Source organism: Rhopalosiphum padi, chromosome 4 (genome assembly GCF_020882245.1).
Source record: "Rhopalosiphum padi isolate XX-2018 chromosome 4, ASM2088224v1, whole genome shotgun sequence".
Classification (NCBI taxonomy): domain Eukaryota; kingdom Metazoa; phylum Arthropoda; class Insecta; order Hemiptera; family Aphididae; genus Rhopalosiphum; species Rhopalosiphum padi.
The window spans coordinates 6,646,693-6,666,720 of record NC_083600.1 but is presented as its reverse complement, the minus strand read 5'-3'; the positions used below and the strand labels follow the sequence as shown (position 1 = coordinate 6,666,720).

General features: G+C 29.0%; 2 protein-coding genes across 3 annotated transcripts in view; both read right to left on the bottom strand.

The window, feature by feature from the left end:
- The window catches only part of LOC132928483 (uncharacterized), a 40,582-nt gene extending 40,143 nt beyond the window's left edge, over window positions 1-439 (bottom strand). For both annotated transcript variants that reach the window (XM_060993179.1, XM_060993181.1), the window contains exon 1: window positions 44-439. The gene's annotated coding sequence lies outside the window, so the exon portion shown is untranslated. The remainder of the gene's footprint in view (window positions 1-43) is intronic.
- Window positions 440-9,934: 9,495 nt separating this feature from the next.
- LOC132928874 (protein yellow-like) lies at window positions 9,935-19,291 on the bottom strand. The gene is made up of 6 exons (XM_060993803.1): window positions 18,992-19,291; window positions 15,074-15,195; window positions 14,593-14,811; window positions 13,229-13,474; window positions 12,129-12,433; window positions 9,935-11,176 (listed from the first exon to the last, which is right to left on the bottom strand). Exons 1-6 carry the CDS (start codon window positions 19,161-19,163, stop codon window positions 10,954-10,956), a joined length of 1,287 nt encoding a protein of 428 aa, XP_060849786.1. The 5' UTR covers window positions 19,164-19,291; the 3' UTR covers window positions 9,935-10,953.
- Between the last annotated feature and the right edge of the window lie 737 nt (window positions 19,292-20,028).

Here is a 20,028-nt window from a genome sequence, read left to right as displayed (position 1 = left end):
GTCAGACGGATATAAAATATACGGTTTGTATTGTAGTACTCACGGGCGTGCGAAGGATTCGACTGCTGCGGCTATTTTTTTAGCGCGTTAAATCGGCGGCGGTCGTCCTCGTCGTCCTTTCCTCCTCGCGGCAGCGTCGTCGTCCGCGTCCGGTGGTATCGAACACGCGGATGCGTCGATCCCTCTCGAGGAACCGGCGAGGGACGACGATAAAAACGATCAAAGAAAAAAAAAAAAAAAAACAATCAAATCCGTCGATGGTCAACGAATTGTGTACGCCGGTCGCGCGCGCGCGCACGCACGTCTGTGTGTGTCTGTGTGTGTGCGCGCGTGTGTGTACGCGTACGTGTGTGCGGGAAAAAAAATATTTCGCGACTTTACGGCGCAGGCGACGCGGCGACGGCCGTGCGGTTTCTAGAGCCGCTGGATGCTAAAAATGCCGCCGCCGTCGCAGTCGATCATACGCGCGCCGCCCGCGCCCGACCGTGGACCGAGGCCGGGCGGCGCTAGCGCCCCAAGCGGTCGCGGTCATCGAAGAAGCCGCCGCCGCCGCCGCGCGTCGTCCTCCGCGGTTGGGATAACTATAGATTTTTTGGCCTAGGGCAAGTACGCGGGCGACCACAATAGCGGCCGCCGACCACTGCGGCGAGTTGCCGGTGCACGGCGAGCGCGATAATATGACGATGTGCATGTGCAACGCAGTGCAGCGGCGACATCGCCGCCGTCACCGCGTTATCACTATATTACATAGGATAATGATAATGACGACGACGACGATGATGATATCGTTGTGGTGCACGTCAAAGTGCTAACACGCGCGGCGTGACGAAGAGGTTCATATGTTATACGGGGACGAGTGCGGCGATACCGCGCGCTGACCGTTACGACTAACCAAATTACAGTCCGATGGGTTTATTTTATGAGTGTTTTTTTTTTTTTTTAATTTAATTTGATTTACTCGCGCAGCTTTATTGACGTCGCGACGGTCGCGGACCCGCAAACGTGTGCAATACGAATTTTTAGCATAAAATACACATAACGATTGTATTTTATTTCGAATTCGTGCGCACAAAAACGATAGTCTGGTGCTGAGTTTACCGTGCAAATTTAAGTGCAGTGACGCGCGCGTTGAGAAATGTTTAGTGTTCACTTCGATTCGATTATTCATTTCTGTATATGCAAAAAATGACACGAATAGAGTTTACCGACATCGACGTATTCTATTAATTTCTGTTAATTGTTTTGTTATTCAATCATATCAGTAATGTGCAGTTGTTTTCATCGGTAATATTTGAAAAAATATACACACGACCACCGCTCACCCCAAATGATCTATACGAATTCATAATATACTTATTGGGGGGCAATTGAACGATGTTTTTTTTGCATCCTAATACAATGCATCGCATAGACGCGGCGATGTATATGCATTGGACTTGCAGTGTGTTTTGCTATTGGTCGTCTACAATAATTACATAATGGTGTCAATTATAATAATTTGCTGATATCGAATAATGTCATCAGGTTCAATGCTATTCTCGATCGATCATCCTATACAATCCTATACCTTTACAACTTCTCTCGACGATTCGATAAATATTGTCTATATATAAACACACATTTTTATGTTAGTGATACATTTTTCAATAAAAATCGAGTGCTTGTAAATATCACTTATAATGAGATATTTGTAGCCACTGGTTACAATATTATAAACGTCATGCAATGAAACAAACTGTGCAGTTCCTCCGAACTATAGCTATTAAATATTATGTATAATTAAAATTAAAAATCAAACTGAGAACGTTAAAAATAGAGAAGATAACGGTGAAAGCATTATTTCACCGTTTATACGAGATAATTTTTATGTAGTGGTTTGTACGCAGTATATTTATCACAGTAATTTACAAATAAATCCTATTAACCATTATTTCTACACTAACAGTAAAAAGTTTACATTGAACACAGTACGGTTTTTATGGGTTTTGTCGCCGTTGGAGAAATAAACAAAAAAATCAATTCTGACCGAAATGTGCACCACAAATGTTTTTTTGTCACGTAAAAACACGATTTTATCTTTTAATTTATACCAGACATAAAAATGTATTTAGAATTATTTTCATGCTCACTCTAAGCCCACATTGTTTTACTGTACAATATGTTTAGAGGTACTTACTACCTACCTGTACAATAGTATACCTAAATATTATTTAGTTTTATTTTTACACACTCGGACGCGCATGTCCCCAAGTGTAATTCGATATACCACACACACATTCATATATAGAAAAAAATTTAGGTGAGCATTACTACACAGTTGGCATTAAGTCCGTAGTCCAAGAACAATAAAATTATACCCTCCGTCATATTTTGTGGTTCAAAACTCACCTGGGCCGCAGAACATATTTTTATGAAAATTAATTTTTACCGCAGTGCGTAATATTCAATTATAATAATATGCTTGGGATGATATATAATATACATAATACATATTATTTAAATGTTCAGATATAATTATTACTTTCAAACCATTATACTCATTTTAACCTAATACCTAAACGATGGCTGGAAGAATCAGCTAACCAAACATATAGAAAGTTAAAAGTTATTTTTATTTACTTTAGAACTTATCTATAAATAGTTCATTTCCTAATCAACTTATAACTCAAGTTAATAATATTTTTGTTTACTTCTACACTCTTCATAAAACGTGCAATCTTACATTTAGACGTCCGAGGCGTAACATACACATATAATATATAATACATAATTCATGAATATTCTATAAATCCGCAAATATACCAATAATAATGAAAAATATAAGTTCATTGGTCACACACTTTGGATACTCGAATTTGAAATTAACCACCTCGGGAACATTTTTTCTTTTACATCCTGTTGGTTTCCTACCAGTTTACCAGTGTCCTGTCAAATAAAGAAATGAATGTTAATTATACAAATAACCAGTAATGTTACTGCACTTACTCTTACTGCAGAATGGTCCACATTTTATTGAATACTCGATATAATCAGAAAAATACATGACTAATAAACTTAAAAAGAAAAATTAGACATTGAAATGTATTGTATTAAACATAAGATATAATATTAGATGTTAATAATCGTGATGTAAATATCATACTTCTGGTTTGATTATATCGATGATGCAACTAAGCTAAAGCAACCAAAATAAGATAATGTTTTAATTTTAGTTTTTAATTCTTAGGTATTACATAAATTACATATTATTTATATAAAAACCAGATCAATGAAGAAAATAAGCTGATATAACAGAATGTGAAAAATCGTTAAAACGCCGGTGAGAAGGAGAGCATAACGGCAGCCACAATATACGACGGTTCACGTACAATTTTTACGAGCTTGATAAAAATTGAATTTGTAATTATTTTATAGTATAAATGATTATGTATTTCAAGTATTTATATTCATTAAATGAGCAAATGACAAGTGTTTACTTAATTTAGTAAATTGTTTTATGGTATTTAAAATTGTAATACAATCAGAGCCGTGCCGTTAAGATTTGGCGCCCAGAGCAAAATTAAAAATATTCGTCACCTATTTTATTTATCATTACGCATTTCAATGTTTTTGGCGCCCATTAAACCATGCGCCCGGGGTGTATGCCCCGTACCCCCCCACCAAAGGCACGGCTCTGAATACAATACATACTAATTCGTCATCTAAAATGTATAGCATGAAGTCAAATCTAAATAAATCATAGACTTCATTATTATAAAATCACGTCTATTTTATTTATATGATACTAATTCTACAACCAGATTTTTCCATAGAAGAAATAACAAATAAAAAAGCGCTATATTGTGTAGGTGTATCTCGTTTTTTGAAATTTATGGGCAGATTGGCGTCGGTGTACCTCGTGTGAATTATGAACCAACTCGACAAAGATATGGTAAAGCATTTGATATATTGTTTAACGTGATTCAAATTACTCTCTAAAATGTTCTGATATCTCTAAAAAAAGAACATCTCTGTCAAAATCAATCAGGTAATTATTGAGTATATAAGCTACAAACGTACATTTATAATCCATGAATAGTGTATACATATATAATAGATTCTTAAAAACAAGATACGGCAATATATTAGTATGCTTAATTTATTAATGATGTAAAAACCCACGTTACAAAAGATTAAAAATGTATTTTTATTTAAACTTTAAACTCCTAGTCTGACACTTTGATCGAATGAGTCACTGACTCACTGTTTGTGTGCTACCGTGTAATTTATCCTTAATAAAACTGTTATTGGATTTAAGCCACGTTTCGATAATACTTATACTGTATTGGCTGCATATAATACATATCAATATAGTAGACAACAGGATGACAGTAGACAAAAATGGACCTACATTTTTTTATATAAAATCAGACATTAAAAAACCAGTGATAATAATAAAGTAAAACACAAGTTTAAATATAAATACTTATAGCTGAATAAAGTTAACTACGTACTTAACTACTTTATATATTATTAAATATGTAAATGTGTAAATCGCTAAAAACGAGTGGTTTTGCTGTTTTATGTTATCAAAAATATTATAACTATATATTTTAATTTTTGTCTATAAATTTAAGAAATATTATAAATAATAATTTATCAATATTACTTAGCTACATAGGCATAAAGTTATTTATTCTGAAATTAATACTTAATCGTGAAAAAACTAAATTAAAACTTTTAATTGTATTATACAAATAGTAAAAAATATTCTAGCAGATACCGATATATACCTGGTTTAAACGTTTAATAATCTAAACTTATAAAAAGACATCTTAATTTTAAGTACTTCTCTGTTTATCTCTGTTCATGTTCTTAAGTAGGTAAAGATTTTCTAAAGAAAAAAAGTTTTAAAATATTAACTTGATTTTACCTACTTCAATAATAGTACAAAACTAAGTGTTAATATAAGAAATGCATTATAGCATAAAAATTAAAAAATATATATCAAATATACATTATTGACTTAAACCAAAATATGTTAAAAGTGGTAAAACGCTGTGCCTACGTAAAATATCCAACAGATAATTTAAATTCTCAATCGTTGGCATAAACGTGTTTATTATGGAAATCACCTGTATTATTTTATGTATGGTATATGTATATAGTTTATACTTAAATATGTTAAATCATTCGTCAATATTTGGGAACATGAAATTCCATGCTTGTAACATACGTGCTACATTATGATTTTAGTGGGATACATATTATGGTAAATTTAATTATAGATTCTGTACCATTACACTGCAGTATTTCATTATTGTTTAATAATATTGTTAGCATTGAAAACATTTGAAGAGACACAAACTTGTGGGAAAAATGTGAGTAACTTGAGTACCTATCATTAACCAACAACCTCTTTATCAAAAACAACAAATGCAGCCACCAAGCAAATGTTTTTACACGGCACAATATATTTCTAGTTTCTTTGTTCTAGCTTTAATGGACTTCCATTATAAGATGAACACTAAGACGTAAAATAAATTCAAGTTGTACAATCGATTGTGTTCAGTGCTATAGTAAAGGAATGTAAAATTATTTATTAAAAAAAATCGTTTATTCTCCATTTCAAAATCTTTTGTGTACAATTCGGAGAGTAAACATGCACATAAAAAAAAAATTGAATTTTGAATTTGTAAAGCAAAATAATTGATAAATAAAATTACCCTTAAGCTTATATTAAAATATAACATTTCAAAATTATTAATTAGTAGATTTCAGTTTTTATATGCATTTCCGCAATTATGTAAAATTTAAAATAGTTAAATATACACAAAAAGCCTTCACATTACGGATATAATATATTGATCTATTCGTAATAGAAAAAAAATTTTAAATAGGTATTTTTCATTTTTTCTGCATTAGACTTTATCCCACTTCTTAAAATAATGAACTAAAATACACTCTATTACATAATAATTTTATTATTAAAACAATAATAGGTAAATCGATAGACGGCGCTTTGCATAGGCAATTTAGGGCCACACAATTAGTATTTATTAATAATAATTATATTATTCCATTCGATTTTTTTGGTATAATAATAATTATGTAATTTTGAATTTTTATTTAATTTTCGAGATTTGAAAGGGTGCTCTGATAGTATGGAACAAAGTTATCACTAGTTTTGTTACAAAATATGATTATAAAAGAATAGGTAAATCAAAATTAATTTATTTGTCTTTGGCAAATAGATATATTTATATATATACACGGTGTGCAAAAATCTGTACTATAGAAGTCGCATATATGTATATATTATATAATAATAACATTATGACAACAATAACAATACATTATCATAAATATTAATTATAAATAATTAATTTGAATTTTAGAATATTTTTAAATATTTCAGCATGCTTTGCTGTAATAATTTATGATTTACAAAATAAAAGGCCTTTTAGTTTTTGTATACCTATATAATATCTATGGAGATACGCATTATATACCTCATAGTTTTTGTAAATATTTTTTCTAACTGTATTAGTAATAATAATAAATAAATACTTTTTATTTAAAAAACCCAGAAATTTGTTTTATATATATACTTCAAAAATATTGTCAAAGTTAAAGTTAATGCAATTGCCTAGAATATTGGAATTAAAACATATTTAAAGGTATCTACCAATCAATAAAGATTTATGAAAAATAACTAACAGTGGTAAAGATAAATTAATTTAAGTTTTTTATGTATATAATTAGATAAATCATTTTCATAAAAATAATTATCATTAATTGTTTTCAGGTGTTCCATAATTTCCTAATTATTAATAGGCTTAAAAAGGATACTTTATTTTGTAAGTTACATTATAATTTTCCGAGAATATATTATGATTTATGTGCTTAATTTCTAAGTTATTTACAAAGTTGATAAAAAAAAATTAATTTAACCCATAACAAATTTCTGATTTATTATTTATAGTATTTTTTTGTAATTTTATTTATGAAACATATTTTATTTCATTAATAATATTCCAAATTTGTTTATTATCTGACTAAACGTCTTATAATTTATTTTAGTAATAAAATTGTTTTGATTTTTTTATTAGTAAGTTTAACATGTTTCTACTTTCTATAAAGATTAATATAATATTGTTTAAAACTACGTGTATCAAAAGTTCTAGATTTTAATTTAATGAATAATTTTTCTTTATTTCAAATTAAGTTATTATTCCAGTTGAAATCCTTTATTTTAATTATACAATTTTCTTGATTTGTAATTAATTATAGACATTTTCGAATGATAAATAAATAATTTTATCTTAGAATTTTATATTAAAATCTCTCAATCAAAGTATCTACATTTTTAAGATTCAAGCAAGAATAATTGTCTGGATTAATTATTAATAAATTTAAATGATAAATATTTATTTGTTTATTTTTAAATTATTATAAGAATTACTGTCATTAGAATTTATATCAAATACAATTTAAATTGTAGCATAATTATGACTTTTATAGTTAAATAACATTTTCATTTGAATTTATTTTATTAGTTCTAATGTTTTAGTAAATATATAATCAATACAAGTTTTAGAAGACTCTAACTTCGATAAAATTATTTATACATGTCATTTATTTATTTTAGCCATATGGTATTTAGATAATTATTGCTAATATTGGATTTTTCATTTTATCAATATCTCTACATGCAGATACATAAACAAAAATAAATATAAATAAATAAATATTCTTCATTGAAATAGGAACAAGTTTAAACTTAAAACTTTTGATATAATTTAAAAATTAATGAATTACAATTTTGTAGTATTAGTTTTTCAATACTTAGCAAATTTAGAGATTCTTTAATTAAAACTATTAATTAAATTACATTTTTCCGCATATCAAGTGTTATTAATTTTTCCAATACCTATAATACCTATTTTGTTTTTAAATAAAAAAAGTTCTTGAATTCCGTATTAGTTTTTAACAAATTTTTTTAGGAATAGAAATAACATTTTCATCAGTTGTTTTTGGAATACCCGTTATGTTCATGGTTATTGGTTGTTCAATTTCATCAATTTTAAATTTTAATACAGAAACTTCATCAGATAACCAGTTATTTTTTAAATTATTTTTTTTTTTACAATTTTAATATTTTTTAATTAATTTACGATGTTATTAATTTTATTATTAAAGTCGTCAAATTTTGAACTCAAAAGGATACCGATCTTAAAAGTTCCTAAATATTTTTTTTTCTATTAAACTTTCTAGTTTTGCTATAATTATTTCAGTTATTTTAAATTTTAGAGATTTTTGGTTGTCGGAACATATAAATCTTAATTTTGTATTATTTGACTTTTTAAAAAAAAAAATCTTTTCTAAAGCACCCTGTACAGAAAAGCATAATACCTTTTTGATACACAACACTCGAGTTTTATACCCTTTATGCATAGATATTTCGAAATATTCAGCACCCGTTAAATGCATCATAAGCGGGAAAAAAAATACTGAAGATGAAATAAACTAAAAATAAAGATAATGCGCGCATACCTCTAATGTATCACACTGTAAAACTACTTACTCTATCGAAATCCAGATAAGAACTGAGTAATATACTGTATATGCATACAAAAAGTCATTAAGTTAGGGTACAGGTGTGGTGACTGTTGATATCTGTTGTAATACATATTGTACATTATTAAAATTAAAATCAGGGTAAGAAATCATTTATATAATATGTAGGTAACAATATTCATAGAAGCAACAATTTAAAAAATTTATGTTTTTATGTATTCGAGTATGAATATTATTTTTTGAACTTAATTTAAAAATTGCTCTTTTGTTATAAATTATTTTTTTGTAAATTTGTAATTAATCAATATAAATATCTAACTCTTAATATAATTATATAAACATGGTGTTTTTTTATTATACACACATAAGTTGTTTTAATTTTCATAATAATTACCGTTTATGTTTTATGCATCATCACCAAACAGCATGCACTGAGAACATATAATTTCTCAACAACTTAATTTAAAAAAAAAAATACATAAACAAACAATGTTAGTAACTATTAACCAACAATATAATAGATATTTGGTGTAAATTATACGTTTAGTTAGTACATCTTAATAGAACATATTTTTATCGAACATTTTACTCGGACTTATAAAATTATAAATATTATCATTTAAATATTGATGACTATTGTCTTAGCCGTAGAACATAAAATATTTCCAATGTTTCCATACTCTTCCTCGACAAAAAATAAATGTTATGATTCTAGGAATCCGCAATTAAACTATCATTATAAAATAAATATGGTGGTGTAAGTTTAAAAAAATCGAAAAGGATGTCATAATATGAGTAAGTGACAACACAATCGTTTAACATTTTATATCTCAGCCATGTATATGCAACCATGGGATATCTATATGATAAAATATTAGACGCCTCTGAACAGCCTTAAGTATATTTTCATTTTAGTGAGGTTTTAGGTTTCTAAACATAAGTTTATAATACCTTATTTTCCTATTATATCCATTTATAATAGTTTGTTAATAGTGTTTTTTTACGGTTATTGATATTAAAATAAAAAATACATTTATAACGGTTATACTAAAAGAAGATATCAAAATATGAGTATTTAGTATAGTCTTATACTATATAATCAATAGTACTAAGTATAAAGGTTATACATTTTTCACATTATAATAATATATGGGTTTATAGATTATTGTTCGCTCGCCCCGTAAAGTGAGCTTTTGTTCATTATTTTATAATATTTTTTATTTTTTAGAATGGTTTTCTTTACATTTGGTTTAGGACATGTAATTGCAATCAACGCATATTTCCATTCAGTAAGACCATCATAATACATACGAATATGCGACTAACAGCCATGGCCCATTCGCATTAACCACTACGTCTAATCAAATACACAATATTTTCACAATTTTAAAAACATAGTCTATATTATTATAATATTCCGTAATTCAATATACTCAGTAAAATACATTACACAAAATATTTGTTTTATAATAATAAAACCGAAATAATTATATGATTGGACTAAAAAATAACGGACATTTCTTAAATTACAATATCCTTAAAATTATAATATTAAATAATACATTTTGATCAATCATAAAATACTTAAGTGATAATAAACAGAGTACTTTAGTGCTACTTCGGTAACATCGGCGTATAGTTATGTACTTATGTCTTATGTGATTATAATTACGATTTATCTCTCAAGTCGTGACGATAATAATTGTTTACCAAAAAAGAATAGCATCCTGTATAATTCGTTGAAACAGTATTTTATTGTAAAATATTTGTCGTATCATATTGCTGGCATCACTAGATAATTTGTATTTTTGGATAAATATAAAGTTTCGAGACTTCAGCTCGGTCCGAAAATAATCGAATTATTATATTACATTCCCGTCGAAAATTATAAATTAAAAACACGTCAGCTTGATTAAATGTGTATACATTGAAGATCAGGACACATTTAACAATAAATAATAATACAACCTATAAAATGATCGAGTCGCATTAACATATTATCTCGTTTTATTATTATTATTATTATTATTATCTGAACGTTTAGACGGGTGTTTAGGCCGGATCCGATCGGAATTATATTTCAATCGTAATTAATTAATACTAGTATTTACACAATGGGATTATATTAAAGTAAATGTCGCAGCTCCGTCAACGTTTTAATATCATCGTATTATATACGGACGTAGCGTCGCAACCCTAAATAAAATGGCATCGTCATTATTCATTAATATACCAAAAAACGCTTTGCGTATCGTATGTCATCTGGTATAAATGTTACAATGTGTGGTACCTATCATGAAATTATTTATAATTATTATTACAGGCTAATACAACATGGTTTAGCAATAAATTATCATCGGATTGGTGCAATGTCAAAAGTATAATAGCAGCCGATCATTTGAACAGCAGCAGAGAGTTATTGTTATTGAATGCGTAAGGCAAGAACTCCGGAACCCTGAGTATCCTCATGATGCGGATGTTCACTTCCCGTTTGTCCAGAGTCTTTTTGAAGAACCGTTGTAACCGCGTCGATACCACCCAAATGGCACCTTGGTCGCGATCAGCCGATCTGATGTCCAATACGAACTGTAGTTCCTCCGGACTGTATGCCAGCACACTGAAAACACGAATTTCGTTAATTTATCATCATCATGTGTCGCTATTGCCATCAAAAAATAAACCGCAAGACCGTCCTTCGTCTTTTGAAAGTCAAGTATACTGCAATATATTATACCTTGTCATCGACACTTCCACAAAACAATAATATGATGGTTATTATTATACGTATATTTTATTATGATACCGCATAGCTGAGATCTCACGAAGAATAACTAATTGTCGATTTTTATTCGGTAATACGACCAACACAAGATGATCATTACCATAATACTATATTTATAATATATTGTATAAAGGCAAGCACAAAACCAATCATCAATGAAGCGTAAAAATTGTACATACAATTACCGCGTCATTAGTAAAAAAAAGTCTTAAAATAGAAGTATTTTTTTTTCGCGTAAAAATAATGTTATTAATTCTGGTTTTATGGTACCAACTAAAAGTTTTGTAGCGGCACGTAATACGCAAAAATCTACTTGGAAGTTAGATAATACCCAAAACTGTATTTAAAAGTTTGTTTAAATAACTATGGCAAAACTTAAACTTTACGCGTGGAAAATTGTTCTTACTTCCGCAGAATAAAATCAACTCAGAAACTGAAACGAAGCATACCCGTCTCATTTGGGTATAGGTATTATAAAATAAAACGAGCTACATAAAGTCAAAATTATTATATCGTATAATTATTAAAATAACGGTAATCATAGAGAACTTGAATAGTTTAATGGCGTTTATTTAATTTTTCACTAGGTATCTGGTATATTATAAAGGATATATTATACGACAGGAATAATACAGTATTATAACGATAATAACAAAAGATGTCTTTGAAATAAATAAATTTAAAAAAAATTTAAATTATAGTAAAGTTTGCAGATGGTCAGTGCCACTGACCGCGACCAAGAATTATAAGTTATGACTAATATAAAATATAATATTATAAGACTCACCCGTGTTCCACGGATCCCGGAATCCAGGTGGCCAAGGCCGTTTCGGACACCGGGCTGAATATGAGAGCCCCGTCCTTGGGATCGACAGCCAACGGAGCGGCTTGTGAAGACTTGTGGCCAACCAGAGACACGGGAAGATCGGCATCGTCACCCAAATTTGGTCCAGCCTTGAGTGCGGATGTGGGTACGGAGAACAGACGGTCGGAAGCGAACGGCTGGAAGTACAGGCGGCGACCTACGGATCCGAAAGGCGATAGAGCTAAGCCGATGACGCCATCCATCAGGGTGAAAGATTCGCCGGCTACCTATAAATGAAACGTGCAAAAAACACATTTAGTAAATCGTTACTACACGATTCAGATCACGGCAGTGGTGGAGTACCGAACATTTCAAAATACGTAGGTATGAGCGATTTCTTCGTTGTATTAGTTTTTTTTTATATAGTACATTACTACACGTAACTTTCTTTGTATACACAAAAAACACACATCGTTATAAAATCAATACATTCATCGCTCTGCTCGGTATCTAAAAAAAAAGGGTTAACTAAAATTTGAGCAAACCACCGTTCGTGTGCCGCCTGAATTTAAATCGATGCTAATAATAGTAATTGCATTTGAAAATTAATGGCTGGTCTGACCTCAAAAATGTTAAAATATTTTAACAACGGTAAGCCGTTATCTTGCGACTTTTGAAAACTACAGAGAAAATTACATCATTTAAATTTAATATGCATTCAATGAAATATGTTGTAAAGGAATTCTGCATATTATTATAAACACATTTTAAGCTACGTTTTAATACCAGAGTACCAAATGGTGCGCAATGTTATAAAACGAATAGCTTTGTTCGGAATTTCAAAACTCGTCTGATGCATATATATATATATATCTATGTATAAGTCATAGCTTATTATTACTATCGTACACCAAAAACAAAATAATAGTTAATAATAATCTATGGAAAATCCATATGCGGATTCTACTCGCAATATAATAGTTTTGCAGCTCTTAAAATGTTTGAACCCGAAAAGCACCATTACAACATAACTTAAATATATTTATCTATATATATGCATTATGATAATATTGGTAACGAACCGAGAAGGTTCCGAAGTCTGGATCCGGGAACATGTACGGATGCGAGAGTCTCCACGCTGTGTCTCGTCGGGCGTCGTACACCAGAATTCCTGGGTTAGTACTGTCGGTCATGTACACAAACACATTATCACAATCTCCGAGGAATCCGTCTTGCAGATGAGACACTTCGACCTGATCATCGATCACCAGATTTGTCAAAAGAGTGTTGGGCCTCAATATTTCGGCGGGCAGTGTTACGCTTCTCACCTGAAAATTACAATTTATATTTTTGTCATTTATCATTATCGTATACTGTCTTATTGCTGATTTCACAGCAATTGGTGCAATATTAATTTTAAATTTGAATCAATAATGTGCCATATACATACGTTAAAAAATATCATTAACAGTCTCAGCATTAGAGAACAAGCTCATTTTTTTTTTTTTTTTTGTTACGCACTAATAAAATATACCATATTATTATTTTATCCACGAATCGTTTACATCACCGTATGATAATATGACGTATCTAACGTTTTATAAAGTATTTAAATTAAATAATTAACAATAATTATCATCTTTAAGTTAAAACCTATAGTATATAGTATTATTACTCTATTTTAGTGATAACAGTTTGTATTATCATAGGTAGGGAACGTATTTAAATGAAAATTGCATTTTTTTTTTTTTTTTTGGGATGTCCGGAAACATTGCTTTCCAAGCACAGCATTCATTGCATACATCAATGAATTAAAGATATTAACTTTTATTTTGCATTTTTTTTACTTTTTTAGTGCATTTTTTATGTTTTCAAGTCATTTTTATACAGGAATATTCGATAAAAAATTAAACAGCACCTGATTATACAGTGCTATTATGAAACACAAGGTAAGTATAACGAATTTATCTATCTAAATTGTATATTCATTTTTTGGAAATAATTTTCAAAGTAAAAAGAAGATAGGAGGACTAGAAGATGATGAAAATTATACGAATAAATACCTAAGAATAAAAATGTGTATAATTAAACAAATTTTTCAATGTCAAAAATAATTTTAAGAGCATTTTTTTAGTGCATTTTTAAAAAAAATTTGTTATGGCTTTATGAGTGCATTAAATCGTATTTTTAAGGCATTTTTATTGTTTTTTAGAGCATTTAAATCCGTTACCTAATCATAGGTATTGATAATATATTATATTGTTTTTTTGAAAGTATGTTGTTATTCACACGAGTTATTATCGAGGAGACGAGATCAATATCGTTAACCACCGACGATGATGATATCATATTATTACATAATTTTGTTCACTACGGACATTAGCTGATATATCAAAATACTATAATATAGTGAAACGAGATATATACAATAAAACAAATTGCTCACCACTCGATCAGTTCTCATGTCGAACACCAACAACTTGGGCGGGCAGACCGTCTTGAACGTCTCTATGCTGTCCATGACTCCGCTGTCCAGCACCCACAGCCTGTTACACCTGTCCGCCCTGACCCGAAACACGGACACCAGGCTGGAACAGTTGGGCGTCGACGAAGTCAGCAGATCTCCGCTGGACGCTTCGCTGTGCCATTCCCAGTTGGGATAAGCCTGCGCACAAAAACAATACAAGTTTCAAAATACCGTGTGGCGCCGACACGATAATCGTACAATAATAATCATAATAATATATTATCGTAAACGGCGTCGTTGAGATATCATATAATAATGTCAAGTCGAATGCGTTACGAAATCACTCGCGTACACATTTTCGAGCGTCTGCGATTCGTCGAATTCGTATTTTCCGGGCCCAAACCCAGACAGATACCGCACGATATTGTTCTACGTACAAATAAAATGACGTCTTGTTTACCTGCAACAGCGGCGATTTGTGCGTGTCGAAATTCACGCCAGCTCGGTTGCGCGGCACCCACGCCAGCGTGGCCGGATTGCCGTTGAACAGTCTCGGGGTCGTAATGAATATTCTGTCCCAACCTGCAGTCGACAGAACAGATAGTGAATTCGTGAGATTTGTGTTTTTATTACGATAAAAATATTTCAGACTTATATTACTATACGATAATATTGGTTTAATTAATAAAAATAATAACAATATTATATTACCTATATTATTATATATACGTTAAAAATAGCTTCTAAGGACCAAACATTTCAAAGCGATTACACTGTCCGAATTTAAACAGATTCTATACGTGAATAACACACTGTTTATACTTACTAGGTTATTTTTATTTATATAAAATATACGCAACGATTTAAAAATAAAATAATAACATTTGTTGTGAGTATTCTTTCGTGACAGAAGGTTTCGAAACATTTTTATTCGTATAATAAATAAATAGAAATACTGTAAACCGGATAACATAATATTTATATGTGAACATAGATAATTTTTTACAGGCATCTAAAATTTTGTCGGACTCATTATTAAACTGAAAATAAAATCGATTTCGATAGTAGGCAAATCAAAAAAAAAAACAGAAACTATTTTCACACCTTTCGAAATACACCATTAACTCGTTCCGTGTATATATAAAAAAAAAATTTTAAAAATAAAGTAATAATGTATTTATAATAAATTAATATTATATGCATACGATATATTGCCAACAAACATTCCCTATAGAAAGTGTATAGTGTAAATTGTAAATTAAAGCTTTGCCGAATTTATGGCGCTATCTAGTTTTCATGTCGACGGAATTAAAACATCGACCAACATTTTTAAATAAAGACTAAAAATAGCATTATTATCAACTGTTGTAGTTTTCACACAGAAATATAAAAAATTATATAACAAGAAAATACATTTAATATTTTTAATGATATTAGTAAACTATATTCATAAAATTATAATATTGTATTATATTTACGACGTATCTATTAGTACGTTATCAACCAAATAACTACTAATATTTTAATACTTACAGAGCACTATAATATTATTTGAAGTTATGACGTGTTTCATATTTTTTTTGTTTCAAACACGTACTTGTACTAATATGAAAAATCGAATTCATTCTCATGATGACTGATGCGTATATATTATACTATTATAAATCGTAACTTATATAATATCGTATAACATTACCTAGTATTGTGGAAAACTATAAATATAATTTAATGTCCTAGAAATTGTGCGTAATAATTTAGTGAGTGTATTTTTTTGAGATATCCTCAGAGATTAACTTAATGGAATGACATGTCTAAATTTAACACATATTTACGTTGTATTGTACAGCTAGTAAGTATAAACTATAAGTATAAGATACATAAATAAATAAATGTCGAAATACATTATAATACTTATAAATTTATATTATTTTACATGAGACATAATTTAAAACTAAGAAGATCCTCACTATTAATTAAAAGTAAACGCGTAAAGTATTAATACAATACAATTTTCGATAAAACCTAAAAAAAAAATTAAATATTACTGTGATGGGTATGTGGACGGAGTTCTAAGTTGATATGACTTTTATTGAACGAAAATAATATAAACATTAAAACGCTAGTTTAAGGATTTCCTTTTTTAAATACGTATAGTGTAAAATCATTGAAGCATTTAATAATAATACATAGTAAGAACCATAAAAAATGTAAAAAGAAAAATTAATTTACTATACAGGTTATAATATAGACTAAGAAATCCAAACATTTAGTTAGTAGTGTTAGGTTAGATATTATCAAAAGCAATAATAGTTTGTAAAACAAACATTATTATTGTTTATTTATTGATAAGTTTATGTTAAAAATTTAGTTGAATAATGATATAGTATAATAAAATATTGTATAATATATTGTAATTAAAAACAATATCAATTTATACCTCAATTTTCTCGATACTTAAGTACAAAGAGTATGTTATCTGTTTATTATTTGTGTATAATATTTTTGAAGAACAGAATTCAAATTAAAACAGTCAATAATAATAAAAAAAATTTAATTTCAATATAAAAATCGAAGCTTAAAATTTAAATTGTACTTAAAGGTCGAACTTGGTTTTAATATCTTTTATAATAATAGGAAGCCGTTCTCCTTTTGAAATATTTTATTAGTATGTTTCGGCCATTTTCCCTCAAAGAGTATATTTTTTTAATTATGTTATATAACTAACTATATTTAATTATGCTATGTAATTAATTTAATTATCAACTGAAATCAAGAGCCATGTTTATTACTAGAGAAAGAACTTAAATGCACTAAAAAAACATCAAATATGCATTATAAAATATGTATTTATGCGTTAAATAATTATATATTATATTATAGCTTAAATATGTGCTAAAAAAAAAAAAAATCTATTGCTAAATAATTATTGTAACATCACCACGCTAACATATTATCACTATCAAGTATCAGTGATATTAAACAAAAATAGACGTAATAAATAATTTGATATAAACTTGGTGTTGTACCTCTAATCTAAATTACCTACTGGCCATTAAGATAAAAATTATTCCCTTTGGTCTCTTTGACAAATTCAGTTCAATAATTGCTAATCTCAATTTACGAAAAATACTTTCAGAGGTACTAAATGTTTAATAAACATTTAAAATTATACACTATAAAATAAAAGATATACGCCAACATTTTAAAACATTTGATCACAGTTTTTTTAAATTTTTGTTGTTCTTACTAAACACCCAATAAAATTAACCAGAAAGATATATAAAAGTATGAAAGTCCTTGCTCTACATATTACGCATTTAATTAATAATTTATAAAAATTATCAATATAATATTGTATAGGTATTTAGTATATTAAACTATTATGAGCTATTATACTATGAATTATCGAAAAACCAACTTTACCAAGCATACCTATCTAGTTAATATTGTAGATGATGAATAAATTAAAATAATTATGGTTAAGAACCTTATTGGTTTTTGGTATATATTATAATCATAAAATTAAAAAGAAAAAAATGTATCTGATATCAAAATTGTACTTGAAAACAAATTTAATTATTTGTATACTAAAGTTTTTTTTTTTTTTATTATAAGTTGATTGATTAAAATGTAATAAAAATATATTTGTGAATTATAAAACCTATAAAATTTGGTCGGAGTCTTGCAGCCCAGAATTTAATAATATAAAAATAAAATGATAACTACTAGTTTTGTATATTATTAATCATCCAATGATAAATGTATGTGATACGTATTGACCAGAATATTAACCTAATCGTATGCAAAATCATAATTTATACCAACATATTATGCTTAGTCTTTTTTTTTAAATTACGGTAACTTATGAAAAATAATTAATAGGTTTGCTAATCATTTGAGTTGATATATTCATTTTTTATTTATGTAATAATATTATATAAGTAAAATAATAATTATTGTTAACATAACATTTGTGAAAAAAAATCGTTGCATTATTTTTTTTTTTTTTTTTTTTTTTTAATGCAAAATAATATGTGAGGACTAAGGGACAAAAATCATTGTCACAAATTACCGAAATCACAATATATATAGTATAAAATTTAGACTATATAAGTCATCGTTGAAAATAATCGTAATATTATTTAAACAGATTTAAAAGCATTAATTAAATACTTAAAATCTTACATAACGATGTATTTATAATTTATTCTATCAAATTCGAGAGCGATAGAGACTTAAACGCTTTCGCACAAATTACTAATGACTAAACCCAAGTTTGACGGGTATGCAATATTCATATTATTATGTAATATGATTATGCGCAGACTATCGGTACTTAAGTTAAAAAAAAAAATAATAAATACAATAATGCACTAACCAATTTCAATTCCGGTGGATATTGTGACTTCAGGCTTGTACGAGTCGGCATTGGGGTAATTGAACGGCACGTCGTATTGGAGCAATGTCCATTCGTTAACGGTCTGTAAGTTTCCGGCACAGGTGACAATTGTCACGGCGCACGCCAACAGTACCGCGGTTGCGGAGATCATGTTTGAAAAACTAATCGAAATTCGATCACTTCGCGATGTATAAGTCGAACGGTTGAAAAAAAACTTACGAGACCAAAACACTTGATCGGTGCAAGTCTGCGGCGTAACTGACGTTTTATCAGCACGCCGTCATCTGCCGGACGGTCTCCTGGGACACCAGTCACCACCACCACCGGAACCGGTCCCGAATCCCAACGTGGTATAGGTGCGCGTGCGCCGAATGAACGCCATTCATAAGTGACATCGCCTATTTACTATTATTACTGTTTTCGTTATTTTAATTATTATTATCGTGAATTCAAATTAATTACCAAGTACCGATAACGACATAATATGCTCACCGGAACTACTGGACATTGTTCCGGAAAAACGCAAGGTCGATAACGAAACGGTCTAAACGGTCAACTAACTGCAAACAATCCACTAATAATATACAGAGTGTATCTGAAATATTACATGACATTTAATATTATTCAAGTAAAGCTTCAGTGTGAAACAGTTAAATCTTCCAATTACATGCTAATACGTAATATGTACTTGAATAAAGAATTATAAGTATACACAGAAAACCTTGAAATTTGATCGTTAAATGAACATTTAAGTAAAGTATTATCTATCACTAATCTAGATCATACTTCATTGCTTTGCAAAATAAACGTTTTTCAAAATCGAATGCACTACGCGCCTACGCTATAAATTGAGCGTAAAAACACTTCACATTTTAACGTAAAACTTAGGTTTTTGTACAGCATTACAACGAATCGTTATAACATAATATTTGTAATTCTAGTGTAATAAATATTGTTATCGAAATTAAGAAATGATGATGGTGCGACAATCGTATATAATAATATCGGATTTGTCT